General features: G+C 37.0%; 1 protein-coding gene across 1 annotated transcript; it reads right to left on the bottom strand.

Moving 5' to 3' along the window:
- Positions 1–13,673: 13,673 nt before the first annotated feature.
- LOC140170883 (uncharacterized) lies at positions 13,674–14,237 on the bottom strand. Its single transcript, XM_072194087.1, has one exon. The coding sequence runs from the start codon at positions 14,235–14,237 to the stop codon at positions 13,674–13,676; it is 564 nt and encodes a 187-aa protein (XP_072050188.1).
- Between the last annotated feature and the right edge of the window lie 5,258 nt (positions 14,238–19,495).

Here is a 19,495-nt window from a genome sequence, read left to right as displayed (position 1 = left end):
ATAAACTTAAAAATGAATTGAGCACGCACAACTTTTCTTCTTTCTGGCAATGGTTCTACTTTCAAAGTAATGATAATTACGATGTTAAATATTTTCTAATGATGGAAAACATATATATTGTTGATAGAACGTTAGGTTACATTTTGATAAATTCAGTAAAAGTTATATCAAGCGCGCTTGGAGATTAAGAACAGAAATAATCAACTCAAGCAAGTAATCATTATGAAGTTGACACTTATTCATGGCCTAAATGTACATAAATATGACATGTTTAATTTAATATCTGTAAATAATTATGTTTTTGATGGAGACCTCGTACTTCCACTTATTTTGTGATGGTTATTATCTTTTATATGTTTAAACTTTTTATGTACTGTAATATTGATGTGGACGCACCATCGGGTAGATGAGTGCCACTGTTGTAAAAGTGAAGATTCCAAATAAATCTATCTATCTATCTATAAATCTGATGATTTATACTTAAAGTGTATGTAGGTGGGATGAAAAGCCGACGATCAATTGAAAATTTTGACCTTTCGTATTGAAGATATGGATTTTTTTTCCCAAAACACCAAAAAAAATTAGGTCTTTTGGAAAAAATCCATATCTTCAATATGAAAGGTCAAAATTTTCAATTGACCGTCGGCTTTTCCTCCCTGCTACATACACTTTAAGAATATGTCATTAGATTTATATAATTTACTCGTACTTGGAGGACTGTTATATATCAAAAATTTGACAAATATCAATTTTTTATAATTTGTCATAAAATTTGTATTATATTGTGATTTTCAAAAAATGAAAATTATTTGATATCAGAAAGACATGCTTCGTATTCAGAATGCAATTCGATAGGTCTGAGGTGCTCTCATGTCCCACAAAAAATACTGTCGAAACGCAATAAACGCTCATTTTAGATCCCTTAATGTGGTGAATCATATAAGAATTTTTAAAGCTCGGTTTTGATCATATCTTGATAAAATCGGTTTTGTAAGTTATTAATTATTATTTGTATGAAACTGTTATTCCTTAGCGCGTGTTATTCCTATACCCGTTGTGCTGTACAAATTGTACACTTAAAAGTGATTCTTCGATGTAGGATGTAATTTTAACGGGAAGCTCGTATCGTTCTATTTACATTTCTAACAGGTTTGAAAAAAAAGCAATTTCATATAATAAGATCGTGTATTATGGCTTTAATGTGGTGAATCATATAAGAATTTTTAAAGCTCGGTTTTGATTATATCTTGATAAAATCGGTTTTGTAAGTTATTAATTTTGTTTTGTTTTTGAAACTGTTATTCCTTAGCGCGTGTGCCTATACCCGTTGTGCTGTTCATATTGTACACTTAAAAGTGATTCATCGATGTAGGATGTAATCTACCAAAAAACGTTGACAACGTAAAGAAATCAGCAAGTTTAAAAAACCCACCTCGGCTCACTTTTTGAAACTTGGTCCCATTTGTAAAAGGTACTGATTTAAACTTTATCATATTTACATCAATTTAAAACATTTCCAGAAGTGTTATGTATCTTTAATGTGCAGATGCGATATTAATTTGTAAGCTTTCTGGAACGACCTGAACGGTTATTATCTTGTTCTTGCATGATAAACCAATATCTTTTTGTGTTTTGTTTTATAATATCATGATTAATGATTGAATTAAACGAATAACAAGTAGGCTTGTTTGTAATCTTGTTGGAAACGCTGTATTCTGTTGAAATAAAATAAAAACACTGATTTGCTGTTGGTGTTCAAATGGGACCAAGTTTCAAAAAGTGAGCCGAGGTGGGTTTTTTTAAACTTGCTGATTTCTTTACGTTGTCAACGATTTTTTGGTAGATTTCTTTTCTTTTTATGAATGTAGCCAAGCAGCTCCAAGATTGGAAAGTCAGGTTATGAAGTGCACCATAAAACGAATAAAACGAAAAATGGATGTTTGAAGTTGCCATTCTTGATTCATGACAATAAATAATTAAACAAAACTTTATCAGTCGTTTATTTTAAAACTTGCTCGTCACGCGTGACTGTAATGTTCAGAGGCGTACACAATGATCAATAAACATTTTAATATACTTTAATTATTCAAGGCTACGTAAATATGTAAATAAAATGTAAATATGAACAACACACACCCAATGTTGACAATGCCAGAGAGACACACATAGAGTAAATCCGATTTAGGCCTACTTCATGTCGGAACTGGTAAATGCGCATATATTTAAGCCTATACTACGGAAGCGTCTAAATGCCCCAGATAATCGTGTTTTAATGTTGGTGGTTCTTTGTAGCCCTGCGGGGCAATCTACTTGGCAATCCGAATTTCGCGGTTTGTGGTTCTTTGTAGCCCTTCGGGGCAACCTAGTTGAATATTCCTATTAAGCGGCGGTTGTCGGCGATCTTTCGTGGTTTGTGGTTTTCATCAAGCCCTGCACTCTATCGGGAGCTAATTTATAGTTTAAGCTTGTTGAATATCCATATTTCGTGGTTTGTGGATCTTTGTAGCCCTGTGGGGCAATCTAGTTGCATATCCAAATTTCGCGGTTTGTGGTTCTTTATATTTGCGGGGCAATCTAGTTGGTATCAATAATAAGCGGCAGTTGTTGTTGATCTTTCGCGGTTTGTGGTTCTTTATAATCGATAGGCCTGCGGGCAATCTAATTGGATATCCCAATTTCGGGGTTTGTGGCTCTTTGTAGCCCAGCGGGGCAATATAGTTGAATATCGTGGTTTGTGGTTTTAATTTCCCTTATCAAGCCCTGCCCTCTATCGGGAGCTAGTTTATAGTCTAAGCTTGTTGGATATCCGCATTTCGTGGTTTGTGATTCTTTATAATCGATAGGCCTGCGGGCAATCTAGTCTTTCGCGGTTTGTGGTTCTTTGTAATCTTTCGTGTTTTGTGGTTTTAATTTCCCTCATCAAGTCCTGCTCTCTATCGGGAGCTAATTTGTAGTTTAAGCTTGTTGGATATCCATATTTCGTGGTTTGTGGTTCTTTGAAGCCCTGTGGGGCAATAGTTCCATATCCAAATTTCGCGGTTTGTGGTTCTTTATAGCCCTGGGGGGCAATCTACTTGGATATCAATATTGAGCGGCAGTTGTTGGCGATTTTTCGCGGTTTGTGGTCTTAATTTGTTGGATATCCATATAATCGATATGCCTGCGGGCAATCTGGTTGGATATCCAAATTTCGCGGTTTGTAGTTCTTTATAGCCCTGCGGGGCAATCTAGTTGGATACCCCTATTAAGCCGCGGTTGTCGGCGATCTTTCGCGGTTTGTGATTTTAATTCCCCTAATTAAGTCCTGCCCTTTAGCCCTGTGGGGAAATCTAGTTGGATATCAATATTCAGCGGCAGTTGTTGGCGATCTTTCGCGGTTTGTGATTTTCATTTATAATATTTATATCAAATATAATTTCAGTCTGAGCTGTGAACAGAGCCACTGATAAATAAATAATAAATAATAAATAAATTTCGGTGTTTTAAATGACGAAGATGCCATGATAGTCAGGCATGGTGATAGCATCTGGATGGTGAAAGTAGGCCCAAGGCCTAGGCCTAAATGTGAATAAAAAATCAAACATGTTTGTTTGATGAAAAAAAATAATAATATCACAATAGCAATGGATGTTCGAAATGGTGTTATTCTTGATTTACGACAATAAATTGATTAATAAAAAAAAAAAAAAAAAAGTGGTGGGAAGTTTCGAACTTGAGCAAAAATTCATAAATGGATTAGAAGTCCACGGCCTTAACCACTTCGCCACGGGGACGTCCGTTATTACGATGTGTGAAAGTGGAGTATTTATTAATATGAATATATGCTGTGGTCCGGAAAGAATAAAAGAATTGTGAAAACTTGATTTTTTGGCGAATGGGGTCCAGAAATTGTATGTAGGGTATCCAGGAAAATGCCTGGGTATATTTGAAAGTGAATCTGAAAAATTAGTGCGACAGTGACAGCCATGTATGGCTGTAGCAGTGTCGAAAGATTGTGGATATCAGTATGATTAGCTATGATTTGCCACTAATTTTGGCTATGAAATACCGCGTGAAATAAAGCAAGAATGTTTGTTTATTATCAAACAATCGGATTGACTGTAAGATTCGTGTAACTTTTTGAAATAAAGAGTTATTAAAATATGACACTTTGGACAGTAAATACGATTTAGCATGGTTTTAGATATATTTTGTACCCAGCGAAAAATATCATAGAACAATAGCGTTTTGTTCCGTGTAAATATAGTCTCGCGGTGCATCTGTTTATTCTTCTTTATCAGTCGTTTTTTTTTTTAAACTTGCTGGTCAAGCTACCGCGTGACTCTAATTTTAACTGGAAGCTCGTATCGTTATATTTACATTTCTAAAACTAATCTATGTGTGCATTTTGATAACAGTGCCGTGTTTAGTTTCAGAACACTGTCCTTCTAATACGGAAATAAAAATGGCTATTAACAGTCACCTAGATTTTTATGTGTGTGTGATCTGGTAGAAATTTGTATCGACCGCAAGGTACCCAACTTAATATAATAAAGGGAACTCCCATTTACATTTGTTTTCGTACAATTATTGCATTTTTTTTGCCTCGATTTGCGATAATTAAGAACCCAAACTATGACCAGATGACATTTTATGTATTTTATTCACTCTCAATATATCTTTGTATGATTTCAATCTGGGGGCTAAAGAATAGGGCTCCCGTACATTTTGAAAACAACAATTTGTACTTTTCAGGGGTTGTATTATGAGCATTCCAAGCATAAAAACACGCGATATGTTACAAATACGTTGTTAATCTGCTTTTATTTCAGTCTTAATTTTATACACACAATACAGTTATCTTATAAAGATTAATCAACAACATTCAAATAATAAAGACAACTTAAAACAACAACATTTTATTAAGTACTTTAGCAATACGATAAGTACTACATATAAAGAAAATTAGAAAAAATGCAAGGAATAACAAGAGCTTCATTTATTGAATCGGATGGCAACGTTTAAACAGTATTTTTTGTCGGATCTGAGAGCACATCAGACACACCAAATTGCAACCTGAATACGGGTAATGTCCTTCTCATATCAATTTTTTTTTTTTTTTAATTCGTGATATACTACAAATTGTATGCATATAACTGTCTCCTGGTGTCAGGCAGGCTAAATCATTGTTTTAAGTATTTTTATTTGTTTATTAGTGGTCGATTTTTAATATTCAAATTTGCTTCCGATTCAGAAGCAAAAAGTTCCGCTTACTTTATATCTGTATGTGTCCAGGATGTAAGGCAATTTCGTATGCACGTGGAGTTCAATAACGTTTATTATTATTTGTTTTTATAATTCTAATGTGGCGTGATGGCCATGTAAAGGTGATTTTGTGCCTGCTCATTACAGCCATTTTATTAGTGTTTTGATCTGGTTATCTTAATTATGTTTGTATCATTACTGATGCCTTACAATATATGTATTCAAATGTTTGTATTTACGCCAGGGATGAATGTTTATAAATAAACAATGTACCCATTGTTCACAGCGATTGTTCACAAATTCATTGTGCAAGTGTCAATAAACATAATGCATATTGATATTATAGTATAGTTTAAACAAGAAAAAACACGATTATTCGCCTTTAGCAGGATGAAGTTTAGAAGCAACTAAAGGCAATATCAACTTCAAAGAGATAACAATGAAAATCCCTTTAAAAGGGATGTACCGGCAAAAGGATGAATTACATTGAGTAACAACCATTTTCTTTTTAAAAATATAAATATACAGTAAAAATAATTTTTAAGTGTAAAGATTATGGTTGTTTGAACATTTTGAGCCAAGTTCCATTTGTTGCTATTCTTTCAAAATCAGTCTTTACGTTGTTATATAAATTTGAAATAAGAATAAATTCCAAACATTTGGTACCAAATGTGATCCCTTCTACATCCTCAAGAATTTCGGAAGCTAATTCATTGGCGATTTTGCCCAATAGTTTATGTTACACCCTGTTTTGTATTCTCTCTCACACTATACTTACGTCAAAACTGTCTATATAAATTTAGTATAATTGTGATTGCACAAATGAAATTTGTAAAAGCAAACAACATTCGCATCTTTTAGTATAGATTAATTCATAACAATCTGGTTTGAAAATTTAAACACACAGAATGTTAAACACTATATCAAGAATAGTTATTTTTGGAATATATAAACAACAAATGTATATGATACACATACCGAAACCCAATGCTATGTATTAATTTTGTTTATAGCATGGTTAAAGACTAGTGATATACGTATATAAACAACAAATTATATTATAGGCCTACACATACTGAAACCCAATGCTATTGTATTAATTTTGTTTATAGCATGGTTAAAGACTAGTGATATACGTAGGAACATAATTCGTTACATCTGCACCAAAGCTCCATTTTTCTGTATATCATCATAATATTATAGACAAAAATATATGAAGTTAATCAACTTATCCAAATTGTTTATCATGTGTGCAAATAGCTTTTGATACCAGACTTTTGATTAAGGGCATAACATACACCCCCTTCAATCCTAACATTATTATCATGTCAAACTCCTAAATGTAGAACCAATTGTCCTGCCAATTATTCTCTATCTCCCACCAACTGCCAATTAATTTTCATGTGTAAGTTTTCTGGAATAGATGTGTAATGACATCAACACATTTTCATTAACCTATAGCAAGATCGCTGCTAGATAACCTTGACCCTGCTTGAAAAGCACTATGACCATGATGACCACACACTGACACTGAGTTTTTTATTGTCCCCTGCGCTTTATACTCTAATAAGGTCAATGTGCATGGTAAGAGGACCAGCGAATTTGCCCAATTTTCAATTTAGAAAGAAAGTTCCTAAAATATATACTGATTTTACCTTAGTCATGCAAAATCAACACAAACCTTCTGCTTTCTTCACACACCAATTTTGGTATTTCTATTTGCTATGACAACTTGATAATTTTTTGACAATATTTTCTGTTTTATTCATAAACTATCTAATAGAAAGTTAGAAACAACAACACACTTGAACCAATTAATAAGTACCGGCGGTACAAAAAGCCACTAGTGGACCGTTGCATATGGCTCATTGTCATTATTTTTGCCATCAATTGCCATCTCTTCGTAATTGTTTTCGTCCCGTACCTCATTAATCACAACATCATTAACATAAGTGTGTCTCATTAGAGGATAAAGATCATCTGAAGCAGGTGGCTTGCTCAATTCTTGGTATTGACCATCTGACTCGATGGCGGGAGATGGTGCGATGTATTTGGCATAACCGTCGGTAGATAACGCAACTGGTGTATTTGGATTCTTTACGGCTGTTTCAAAATCGTTTTCCTCAATTGTTTTAGTACTATTTCTGCAAAATATGACAAATATTACATAAATTTAAAATTGACAGTGGTCAATTCATCGTTTCATGTTTAAGGTGGAATCTTGAATCTAAAGCTTGTATAGGTAAACTTAATGAATGAACTATAACTATGTGATATGCATACCTTAAATTTTTATTCAAATCCAAATTTGGTGAATTTCAAAGGTAGAGACCTTTGGAACATGATATATCAAAAAATATTTTATCAATAGCAATTAAATTTTGGGAATGTATTCGTTATCGACAGGACTCGAACCTGAACTAGAATTATGATAATCATTTGTCTTGGGGTCTCACCGGAGGTCAAAAGTCAAATTCAAAATTTAATAATTATTGTTTTATGCTGTTTTGTTGCTGCCATATCACCAACATAGTTTTCAAGATTGAGATTAAATTAAGACTTTAGTTCAGTTTATAGCCCTGAAAGTCAGCATCACTCAGTTCAAAGTTGAAGTCCATACCTAAAATACATTTTGAGATACGCCTTTAGGGACGTTGTAAAATTCAAATTAAAAAAAAATCAAAAGAAAATTAAATAAAAAACAATCCAAAAAAAATTTCACACACACAAAAAAAAATGCAAAACAATTTTTGGAAATTTAAAAAAAACAAACAATTTTTCCACAACATTTTTTTTTTCAAAAAGTGAACTTTGACCCGGAAGTGACGGTCCTAACTACTGGAGGTAAGGTGCCAGCAATGTATTTGTTTATTTATTTATTTATTTATTTATTTATTTATGGACGGCCGTTTTTCACATTTCTTGCCTTTTTTGTTCTATAACAGCAAGAAAGCTGTCAAAAAACAGATATGTTCTACGCAAAAAACGAGAGAAATAAAAAGTAGACATTCTGTAAAAAAACAGAACAAAAAAAATGTCAAACTGTATTGGCCAGAAATAGAAAATACTGTATTCACACCATTTTACTTACTGTCTTTTCCAACAAAATAAAGCAAACATGATGAAAATAATCACCAGAAAACCAATGGCTATGCCGAGACCGATGATCACGCCGTCATCATCTGAAATCAATTATTAGATCATGTTGGTGGATAAATATCGTCATTGAGAAGGAAAACCTCAATGTGAATTATACCTGCGAACTTGAAACATCTGTTTTCAAAACATTCTATGTGGAAAATGGATATTATGGCAGTGAGTAAAATTCATCAAAAATGCAACTAGTCAGCAGGTCAGGCTGCTCCAAAAAGTAACATGTCCTGCTTGAAAGTAACCTGCAATATGTGTTATGTCTATCTTTGGTTTTGATATATCGGTTTCCTGACGCTGTCTATAGTGTGTGATCAAGGTGGGCAAAATAAAATAATGCCAGGATCGCATATACTAAATTTCATTCAAATTGGGCAAACTTTAGAATTTGATCTCTTTTTACCCCAAAACAGACCCCTCTCCATGTTAAATCCAAATCGGATATAACCCTATTACGATTACCCTATAATGCGCGTAATGCTAGAGCCTTTTTGATATTATTCTAATGATCACAGCACTTAATATTCAGTGAGTAGTGAATTTTTAAGTGATTTTCAGAAGTTAACCATGTCATCTGAAGGAAAAGAAGCATTTTGATGGTATTTGGTTATGTGCCAGAAATACACCCTTAATGACTTTTGACCCCAAATCTGTGGGGACCCAATAGACCCCGGATATAAGCAAGGTCAATGTCCAAATCTCATTACTTTAATTTTTAGCCATAATTATTCATGCGTGAAGTAGACATTAAGTGGATTATGTAAAATGTAAAAGCTGGGGTATTGGAGCTTTTGCCCAAGTTTAGTCATAATCGGTCAAATAATGAAGGAGCAAGAGCAAATTATATAAGAAGAAAAACGAAATTGCTGAAATACAACAGTCCAGCCGGCTGATCTAAATGATATCGAAACGTCTTATTAGCAAACATGGCAAATTAATGATAAGAGTACGATGTATCCACAATACCTGATGGGAGTGTTCTGGCAATTACAAATTCACTAAATGGTCCAGGTCCAACGGATGTAAGAGCTCTGAAACTTTGTATAGTGTGGTAAGTGTCCGAAGATGACTGATGTATCGGACGTAGAACCATTACGAGCCCACTGTTTCGATTCAGCTGCTATGTAAATATCAAATTGATAATCATAGAAGATAATGACACCATTGCGATCATCCTCAGGAGGTGGCTGCCAGCTGAAGCTCAGCTGTCCTTTGATATTTCCATGGTCAGGTTCAATCTTTTCTGGGGGTGCATCAGGATCTTTGTATCAAGAATAATTAAAAACGTCTTCAACATAGTGGGTATAAACAGTGAAAAATGTATAACAACGGCAAATTCAACTTCTTTGAAATATTGGCACGGCAGATAATTTGCCGCAAATATACAGCGTCAGGGAACGCACTTACATGATTCAGGCGTAGTAACTTTTGTTACTTCAGAATAAGGACCAGCTCCCACAGACGTATTTCCTCGTATTTGAAATTGATATTCTGTGTAGTAATCAAGATTCATAAAAAGAGCCACCTTGCTGTCTGGCTCTGTCCATCCATATGTTGCCTCCCCACCTTCTATATCGTTTCCAAAGGCGTATTCATATTTGGTTATCATTCCTCCACGTAAACCACACAAAGGTTGCTCCCAGATATATGTCAGCGTCATTTCCTCTGGTAAGTCATGGGTGATGTTGCTCGGCGGTCCTTTAGGAGCTAAACATATAATAACAGTATTACAAATTTGATTAAGACATTGTTTAAAACTAAGCAGAATATCATTTCACACGTTTAAAGCAGTATATTCGAAAGTGCTCACCGATGACAAGAAAATAAAGGACAGATGGAAAGAAAACTATGAAGAGCTGTATAATCAACCCATCCCATCCGATACAAGTATCTTACAGTCTCTACCAAGTACTTCAACTGAAGACATAGAGCCCCACATTCTCAAATCTGAAGTGGAACTGGCCATCAAACGCCTCAAGGGAAATAAAGCAGCAGGAGAAGATGATATATCAGCGGAAGAAATCAAGGCAGCAGGAGAAGCTGGATGTAATGCTCTTCTAAAACTCTGCAACAAGATATGGGAGTCTGAAGTAATTCCTGAGGACTGGGGGAAGGCAATCATTGTCCCCATATTTAAGAAAAAGGATAAAATGGACTGTGGAAATTACAGAGGTATCAGCCTCCTGAGCTTGGCAGGGAAAGTATTTTGCTCGATCATCCAATCTAGAATCCAGAAGAAAACTGAAGAGATCCTCTCAGAATCTCAGGCAGGATTTAGAGCAGGCAGGAGTACAGTGGACCAATTGTTTTCGCTACGACAACTGGCTGAAAAATGCACGGAGATAGGGAAACCACTATACTGCTGCTACATCGACTATCAAAAAGCTTTTGATACTGTTTGGCAAGAAGGTCTTTGGAAGGCTATGGACCACCTAGGCTACTCTAGAAAAATGGTTAGACTTCTCCAAGCCTTATATAACACCTCTAAAAGTGCAGTAAGAGTGAATGAAGAGCTGACAAACTGGTTCACCACTCAAACAGGAGTCAGACAGGGATGCATTCTCTCCCCCAGCTGTTTAACATCTTGCTGGAACTGGTCCTACGCCTAGCTATTGAAGATGTCGGCATTGGAATTACAATTCAAGGACAGCTCATCAACAACCTTGGATTTGCCGATGATATTGTTTTACTGGCCGACTCTGAAATTAACCTCCAAACTCTAGTCGACAAAGTACACAATGAAAGCATGAGGTTTGGTCTGACAATAAACATCGCTAAAACCGAAGTCCAGGTGATTGGTAGAGAAACAGCAAAAGCCACCATATCCATTGGAAATTCCACCCTTGAGCAGGTGGAATCATTCATCTATCTAGGTGGAGTGATCACTGAAAAGGCAAGCAGCGAGAAAGACATCAAAAGGAGAATTGGCTTGGCCATGGGCATCATGCAAAAACTCAACCCCATTTGGAAATCCAAAGAAATATCCACCATAACAAAATTGGAATTGTACAAAGTACTGGTGCTTTCTATAGCAACCTATGCCTCTGAAGCCTGGACAATCAAAAAACGTGATGAGCAGCGACTTCTGGTATTTGAAATGGCTTGTCTCAGAAAAATCCTGGGTGTTACTAGAAGGGACAGGATTAGGAACACCTCAATCAGAGACACCCTTGATTACCAGTGCACTGTAATGAACAAGATCCGTGCAAAACAGCTGTCCTACTATGGCCATGTGAAAAGAATGCCTCCATCCAGATATCCAAAAATCGTATTAGAAGGAAGAATCCCAGGAAACGACCTAAAGGAAGACCCCAATGCGCTGGATGGACAACATCAAAGCAAACTGCAGTGCAGTGGGAATCCAATCCGTAGTAGAAGCCGGTCGGATGGCAAACAACAGAGCTGAGTAGCGAAGCATAGTGGCTAGGCAGCTATCTCCAGGACCTACCTGTGTCATGGGAGGAAAGCTTTAAGTGAAGTAAGTGAAAGTGATTCGAAAGTATTTTACTACCTGTCTCCAAGGTTATCCCATTGACAATCTCTTGTTCTCCTGAAATCCCATTTAATGACAGCAGATGCAGCTACTTCATATGTAGAATATGCTTCTAGTCCATCTATATCAACGATCATAGCCACTGTCCTTTCATCTATCGGCTGACCTTGCTCTGGAAGGCATTGATCACGAAGTGTGAGTCGATGTGAGATGATGTAGTCAGTGACCACACAATCTGATGGTTGTGTCCAGATGACTTGTAAGAACTCAGAGGATGTCGATGTGATGGACAGTGCTGATACTTTCTTCGGTGCTGGGAAGTAATTCAATAGATGTATCACCAAACTCAACGGAATATAAACATCGGTTGTAATGATCCCACACCTCTAAGAATCACCTTATACTTTCGGGAGAGTTCTGAAATTTACTATGCAACTAGACTCAATTGAATACCCGAGAAAAAAAGCAAAGGGTTCGTTCCTATTAATTTAGCCTTGATTGAGAATCTGCTTTTTGAATATTTAATAAACATGAGCAGTACGTGTCGTCTTTTAAAGTTTTTGGTATACATTCAAAACTTGTTCTCATTCAGGAATTACGGAGCTATTCTTGGTTACAACATTAGTATAAGGTCTTTGAACAAGTTCATTTGGATTGTTAGATTTCACTGTCCTCGTCCTTGTTTAGAGTGTCTTTTCCTTTTCGGCGAATCCAGATGGCTTCTTTCAGCCATCTGGTGGTCTTGTCAGCTTCTCTATCGATGACTTTTGAGTCCTCCCAATTGATGGTATGGTTTGTCGAGGCAACGTGATCGGTGATAGCTGACTTGTGAATGTCTGTAATTGATGACTTGCGGCTGGCTCGTGTGTAGGGCTTAGTTTCAAATTTCTCCACCTCTTTTTGGTGTTCTTTGAGGCGAACACCGAAAGGACGGCCGGTTTCTCCGATGTAAGTGCCACCACAGTCCCCGCAGGGGATTTCATAGATCGCCTCTGCTTTTTGTTGCGGGAGGAGTTTGTCCTTCGGGTGAACAAGCATACTGCGGATGGTACGGTGGGGTTTCATAGCAGTAGAAAAACCATGTTTTTGAAAACTCTAGAAACTCGCTCAGATAGTCCCTCTATATAGGAACTACCACCATGCCTTTCGACTTTTCACTGTCATCGTTATTCTTTGAGTTAGACTTTGTTTTTGGAGTGGCTCTATTTTGTTTGACTTTTTTAATTGACCAATCTGGATAACCGCAGCCAGATAACGCTTCGCGGATATTGGACTCCTCTTTCTGTCTGTCCACTTCCTCAGTGACTAACGCCTCACTCCTGTCAAGTAGGGTTCTGACGACACCTATTTTTTGATGGAGGGGGTGGTGGGAGGAGAACTGAAGGTACTGATCAGTGTGCGTTTTCTTCCTGTATATACTGAGTTTCACTGACCCGTCAGGTTTTCTTGTGATCAGAGTGTCAAGGAAGGGAATAGAACCATCTTGCTCTTGCTCATAAGTAAATTTGACGCTGCCGGTAGGATCAATGGTGTTTAAATGATCAGTTAGATTGTCAACTTGTCCTTTGCGTATGATCTCTAACACGTCATCGACGTATCTCTTCCAGAGACGTGGGCGACAGCTTTCCGGGGCTGTAGAGATAGCTTTCTGCTCAAGCCACTCCATGAAGATATTGCAAGCAAGGGGCTGAGGGGCTACCCATGGCCATGCCGAAACATTGTCGATAAATTTGACCTGAATAGCTGAAGTACGCAACCGTAGCGAGACAAAATTTAGTAAGTTCTATTATGTCATCAGTAGTAGGGAGAGTTCTATTTTTGAGATGTTTGTCCTCGTTAAGTCTTTCTTTGAGTATGTGAAGGGTGAGATCAATGGGGTACTGGTAAAAAGCGCCACCACATCATGTGAATTAAGGATCTCATCATCCTCCAGGGTGACATCTTTCAGGTCTTCCGCAAGACTTTTAGAGTTTAGAACATGGTGTTCAGATTGGCCAACGATAGGGCTTAAAATATCCGCAAGAGATTTGGCCACGTTATAACCTATGGAACCTGTAAAGTCCACTATAGGGCGAAGCGGCGTACCGTCCTTATGAATTTTGGGACTCCCATAAATTCGAGGAACATTTTCCGAGGTGGGATATAGAAATTGTTTGTCCGCTTTCTTGATTTTTTCCTCTTTCTCTAGCCTTTGCAAGATTGAAACCAGCTCTCTTTTGTGTTTTGGAGTGGGGTCTCGATCTAATTTCTCATAAGTCTTTGAGTCGCTGAGAAGGGTGGACATTTTTTGTTGGTATTCTGTTTTGTCCATGACAACCGTTGCCCGTCCTTTGTCAGCCCCCAGGACCATGATGGACTCCTCTTTTTGGAGCTGGTTAATTGCGACTCGCTCATCTTTACCGATATTTGAGGGTGGTAATTTCGCGGATTTTAAAGTTCCTACAATCTCAGCACGTAACTGTGCTGCTTCAGGTTTGGGAAGTTTCCAACACGCTCTCTCACACGCAACGATATGCTCATCAACAATGGACGAGGGGGCCTACTTACTCAACAACATATTTGACCAACTCATCACGCCCTCTATAGCGGTTCCTGTTGCCTATAAAAGGAAGCAGTCAGATGTGATGAGTTGCCAGTCTGATGAAACCACTAGTGTAGTGGTGAAACGTCACTAAAATGTGAGTTTAACATCTTCATTTTTATTGGATTTGTACAAAAAGAAATATGTCAACAATTAGTATAAGGTGATTAACTGTTCAATTGTTTCAGCTCAACTCCATTATGTTTCTCCCCACTAGAAATTTAAACAAAAGATATTTGAAAAGCATGGTTTATTGTACAGTAAGTCTAAAATGGAGAGCTAATTACCATTCAAGTATGGTCAATCGGTCGGGTGTTGCTTTTTTTTCTTCAAAATTTGTATGTTAATACAGAATTTGATTTCACTTACTTCCCTCGAGTCTAGCTTCACATTTATACAATTATAAACACCCCCCCCCCCACACACACACACCCACACACCACACCCACACACACCCCACAACCGCACCCGAAAAATAAAACACCCCACCATGCACACACCTCCAACAACCCAACGAACCCCGCGAGCGATTAAGAAAAATACCTCTCTTTGAATAGTCTGATTTTAATGCCAAAATACCAATTTTAAAAAAAATTACCGGTAGTTGCTCTTTCAGGATTGCTTTTAGATCCTGCATTGTCTATATTTTCTACTTGAATAGAAAACTGATACTCTGTGCATGGGGTTAAATGATCTATTACTGTTTTCCTGGCGGTGCTATCGTAAACTCTTTTTTCAGATGCTGCTCCATAAGTAACGACGAATGCAGATATTCCTGACGAACATTTAATCCACTCGCTTCCTTCAGGAATCTATAAAATTAAGATACCGAATAACTTGAATTAAATAATTGGTTTGCTTAAACTGCTCTCTGTACCGTGTACTTTACATGTATTATGTCGTCGGCTAGAAGTGTTGCAATATGTGATGAATGATGTCGTAACAGGAACGCATTATAAAGGGATCCAAAGTCGGCAGCCCCCCAACACACACATACCCCACCCACGGACGGATATGAATATGGGATGTGATGGGGTGAGGTTTTTAAGCCATAGAACGTAGAGGTACTTTTCGACTGTATGGTGTACTTTAGGACATAGATTATAAATGCATCCCAAAAAAAAGTATCCAGTTTGATTTTGGTCCATAAATCAAAGACGTGGTCTTAAATCAAGACCTACCAAAAGTATGTTACAGATCAATTTATTCCGCAGAGTTTGATACCCCATTTGTCCAAATTAATACAGAATTGATGACACAATAACCTTTTGAATGCAATCACCTCAATTTCAAAAGTTGTAGTAAATTCCTATTGATTTGGTACTGCTACTCAATATGGACAGCGATAGATCAATGCCAGGGCGCATCAGAAGTCTCGCTGAGAACATGGGCCGCAGATGTCTGGCAATCATTGATGCAGCAGGAGGACATACCAGATATGGAATGTGAAGAGTGAACGGGAAACAGTGAGAATGGAGTAAAAGAGTATTTTGTATTGAATAAAACATATGAAGTGGAGTCAAACACCTTTGTGAAGAATCTTGAGAAGCAGGAAAACAACATCAATAGGAATTACTACAACTTTAAAAATTGAAGTGACTACATTTAAAAGATCACTGTGTCATTCTACTTTTAGTAGGTCTTGATTTAAGACCCTCTTCTTTGATTTATGGACAAAAATTAAACTGGATACTTTCTTTTTGGGACACGTTTATAAGCTCATACCGTCCATTCCAATTGAACAGAATATGGTCCTTTAACGGTGGCACTAGTTATGGTCGGTGCCTGAGTAGGTACTGGAAAATAAACGACGTGTAAATAATATTAATATCAAATCAAGCAGTGACGTATCGTGGCCGCGCCACTCCTATCACAGGGGGCTAAAGAATTGTTAATTGTGCTGCCCCTTGCAGCAACAGCCAGGATGCCTCTCGAAAATAAAAAAATGGGGGGGGAGTAGGAGCATTTTTTCACCAATTTTTAAAATCAAGAATTAGAGGTGTTACACCCCTACCTCAATTAGCACCACCGTCTCCACTTGTGGCCCTGTTGGCCAGAAAAAGTTATAGTTACATTAGGTTTCATTGATTTACTGCCCCTTTTCATTAATAATTCTCCTTGCCGCCCTTCTGACTTGGCCTTTTTCTTTCATTTTTCTTCTTGTCGCCCCTTCATCTTCTGCCGCCTCTTCGTTTTTACCGCCCCCCCCCCCCAAAAAAAACCCGCGCATGAATCAATTGTGTCGGGTTTATGTACTATTTCAGTTTAATTAAGGTGATCTTTGTGCAAAATATTAGGGATGTCAAATAAATCTATAAAAAAACCAATGCTTACTGAATTGTGTCATGTTAACCATTTTTAACACTTTCTTTTGAGGTGTAACCTCCTTTAGTAAATGCAAGCTGTCATTAGAATGCATACTATTACCGTTGGATGCACTCAATGGACAATATTCATAACAGCTCCCCATGTGTCCTATGGGTAGAGAGAGTCAAGTAAGGTAAAACGCTTTGCCCAAGAGCACAACACGATGGCACCGCCGGGTTCGAACTCGCAGAGCACGTACCGCTACCGCTACGCCAACGTGCCCCGTATATATATGTAGGAACATAATTTGATCGTTTCAAACAACACAACATAACCCCCTGGCATAAAAGGCTGTGCCATAATTATGAGCTCCTTGGGAGGGTTATATAGGGGACGAATTATTCGGCAAGACAATAAGGGGGAGAGACAATTGGAACTTATTGGAACAAATTCATGTGGCACCTTTTAAATAAAATGCTTCAAATTTGAACAGGTTCTTCAATTTTGACATGTGCAAAGGGGTGGGCCAAGGGGGGGGGGGGGGTATTTGAGCATGAGCTGGATGGTTCATAATAGTTACAAGGTCCATAAATTCATCAAACTAAATTCATTCGAACATAACAGGTGTTTTTAATTGAGGTTGTGGAATGAGGATATCAGAGAATATGTCGAAAACAACAAATTCGATGGTTCGGTCACCTTCAATATGTGAATGGCCCTAGCCAACCTGCAGCAAGCACGTATAACAGCAAAACAACAGGAACTAGGGCTAGAGGAAGACCAAGGAAAAGGTGGGCAGATGGAATAAAGTAAGTGCTCGAAAGACATGGGATTACCATGAGCGAGGCTACCCGACTCGCCCAGGAGGGAATGTTACATTTCCCCACGACACTATGAACGAGAACAGTGGTGGATAAAAGTAACAGTAAGTAAAGTAATTTTATCATTCTTATTTACTCAGGATGGTAACATTATACATCACTAACCTCCGCAAAATGTTGTTACACTGGCAATAGGCCCTATATTTCCTTCATATGATAATTCCCAGGGAATGTAGCGAAATACACTAACAGCAAAGTCATAGATTGTTTCATACAAGAGACCAGTTATTTCCTCTTCGGTGTCGTAACTTGTTGTCACCGCCACTAATGTTTGCCCTTGTTGTGCAATGTAGATTTTATATTTCTCAGCTGGTCCAGTGCCATAGTCAATGTTTGCATCCCAAGCATTCCATTGTATTTTCAATGTAACACCATTTACTTCGATACTCGGTTTGAATTCGTAAAGTGCTGGTGCTGAAACATCGATCATTAAAAATATTTCTTTAAATCTGTTTAGGTTTACATCCATAAACAATGTGGCACTTACATGATCGGAAACATCTACCCATTTATTTGTTTATACGATAAATAGATAAATAAATAGATAAATAAATAAATAAATAAATAAATAAATAAATAAATAAATAAATAAATAAATAAATAAATAAATAAATAAATAAATAAATAAATAAATAAATAAATAAATAAATAAATAAATTAATTAATTAATTAATTAATAGTTCAAAGCGCTGTAATTTTGCTGATCATTAGGATCAGATCGCATCAATTGTAAAAGGTAAATGTAGTCTGTGTTACTGACCGTGTACCTGTATTATCCATAGGGAGAGAAACTACTGGGAACGATGGGTAATTTTAAAAACAATGGGGTATTTGAAGTGGTATTTTACAAATATATACTGCCATAAGAGGTTCTTGTTAAACTATGGGGCCGAGGTGAGATCAGAAGTACTATTTTCCTGAGGGGCGCAGCCGCGATTGAAAACAGTACTATTGATCTCAGCAAGGCACCATTGTTTTAACCAGAACCTCACATGAAGGCAGTATAATTGTTTTATATCCTCTATTGATACATTTTTTGTTCATTGATTGATAAAAAGATTTTCCATGAAAACTCGAAGGCTATCATGCTTCGGGGTATGTCTAGGAAGGACCTGTGCACGGTTGTCGGTACAAACTTAATGTGCGAAATTGGCAAAAAGTGGCCAAACTCGAGCAATTAAGTACAATCGGGCAAAGCCTTTAAACCTAAACTAGGAAGGACACTAAGTAAAGTTTCCTGTTAGCCAAGATGTTTATGATTCTACTGCATATCAAATTTACGCCATAACCCCTTTTATTTTATTTTTTCCTGAAAAGCAAAAATGCAATTGCTAATCATAAAAATCGATTGTACATAATCACCCATAATATAAGCTTGATGTGTTTCATAAGTGGCCCAACTCGTTTTCTGGATGATTTAGTTAATTGAGCATAGCATTAACTGAGTCCGACCTAGTAAAGAAACCAAGTAAATGTTTTTTGTTAGCCAAGATGTTACTGATTCCACTGCATATAACTTTTTTCAATTGTATAATTTTTATTGTTTCAGTTTGTACACACCAGCAAGTTGTCATTGCTGGAATTCATGTGACTGGGGACATACCTAGAGGTTTTGATCGTACCTTGTTGACAATTGTATCCTCCCCATCCATCAGCACATTGGGAATCGATGCATACGCCATCGATACAAGTGTCATTATTATTCTTGCAATGACATAGAAGATCGCACATATCTCCAAAATATCCATTTGCACATGAATCTGGAACTAGATACATAAAGAATTATGATGTGTAACGTTAAACAAAAATATCAGTCAGTATCAAAACATCATTTACCGC

The sequence above is a fragment of the Amphiura filiformis genome, chromosome 15 (genome assembly GCF_039555335.1).
Source record: "Amphiura filiformis chromosome 15, Afil_fr2py, whole genome shotgun sequence".
Taxonomy (NCBI): domain Eukaryota; kingdom Metazoa; phylum Echinodermata; class Ophiuroidea; order Amphilepidida; family Amphiuridae; genus Amphiura; species Amphiura filiformis.
This window is presented reverse-complemented; position numbering and strand designations above follow the sequence as displayed.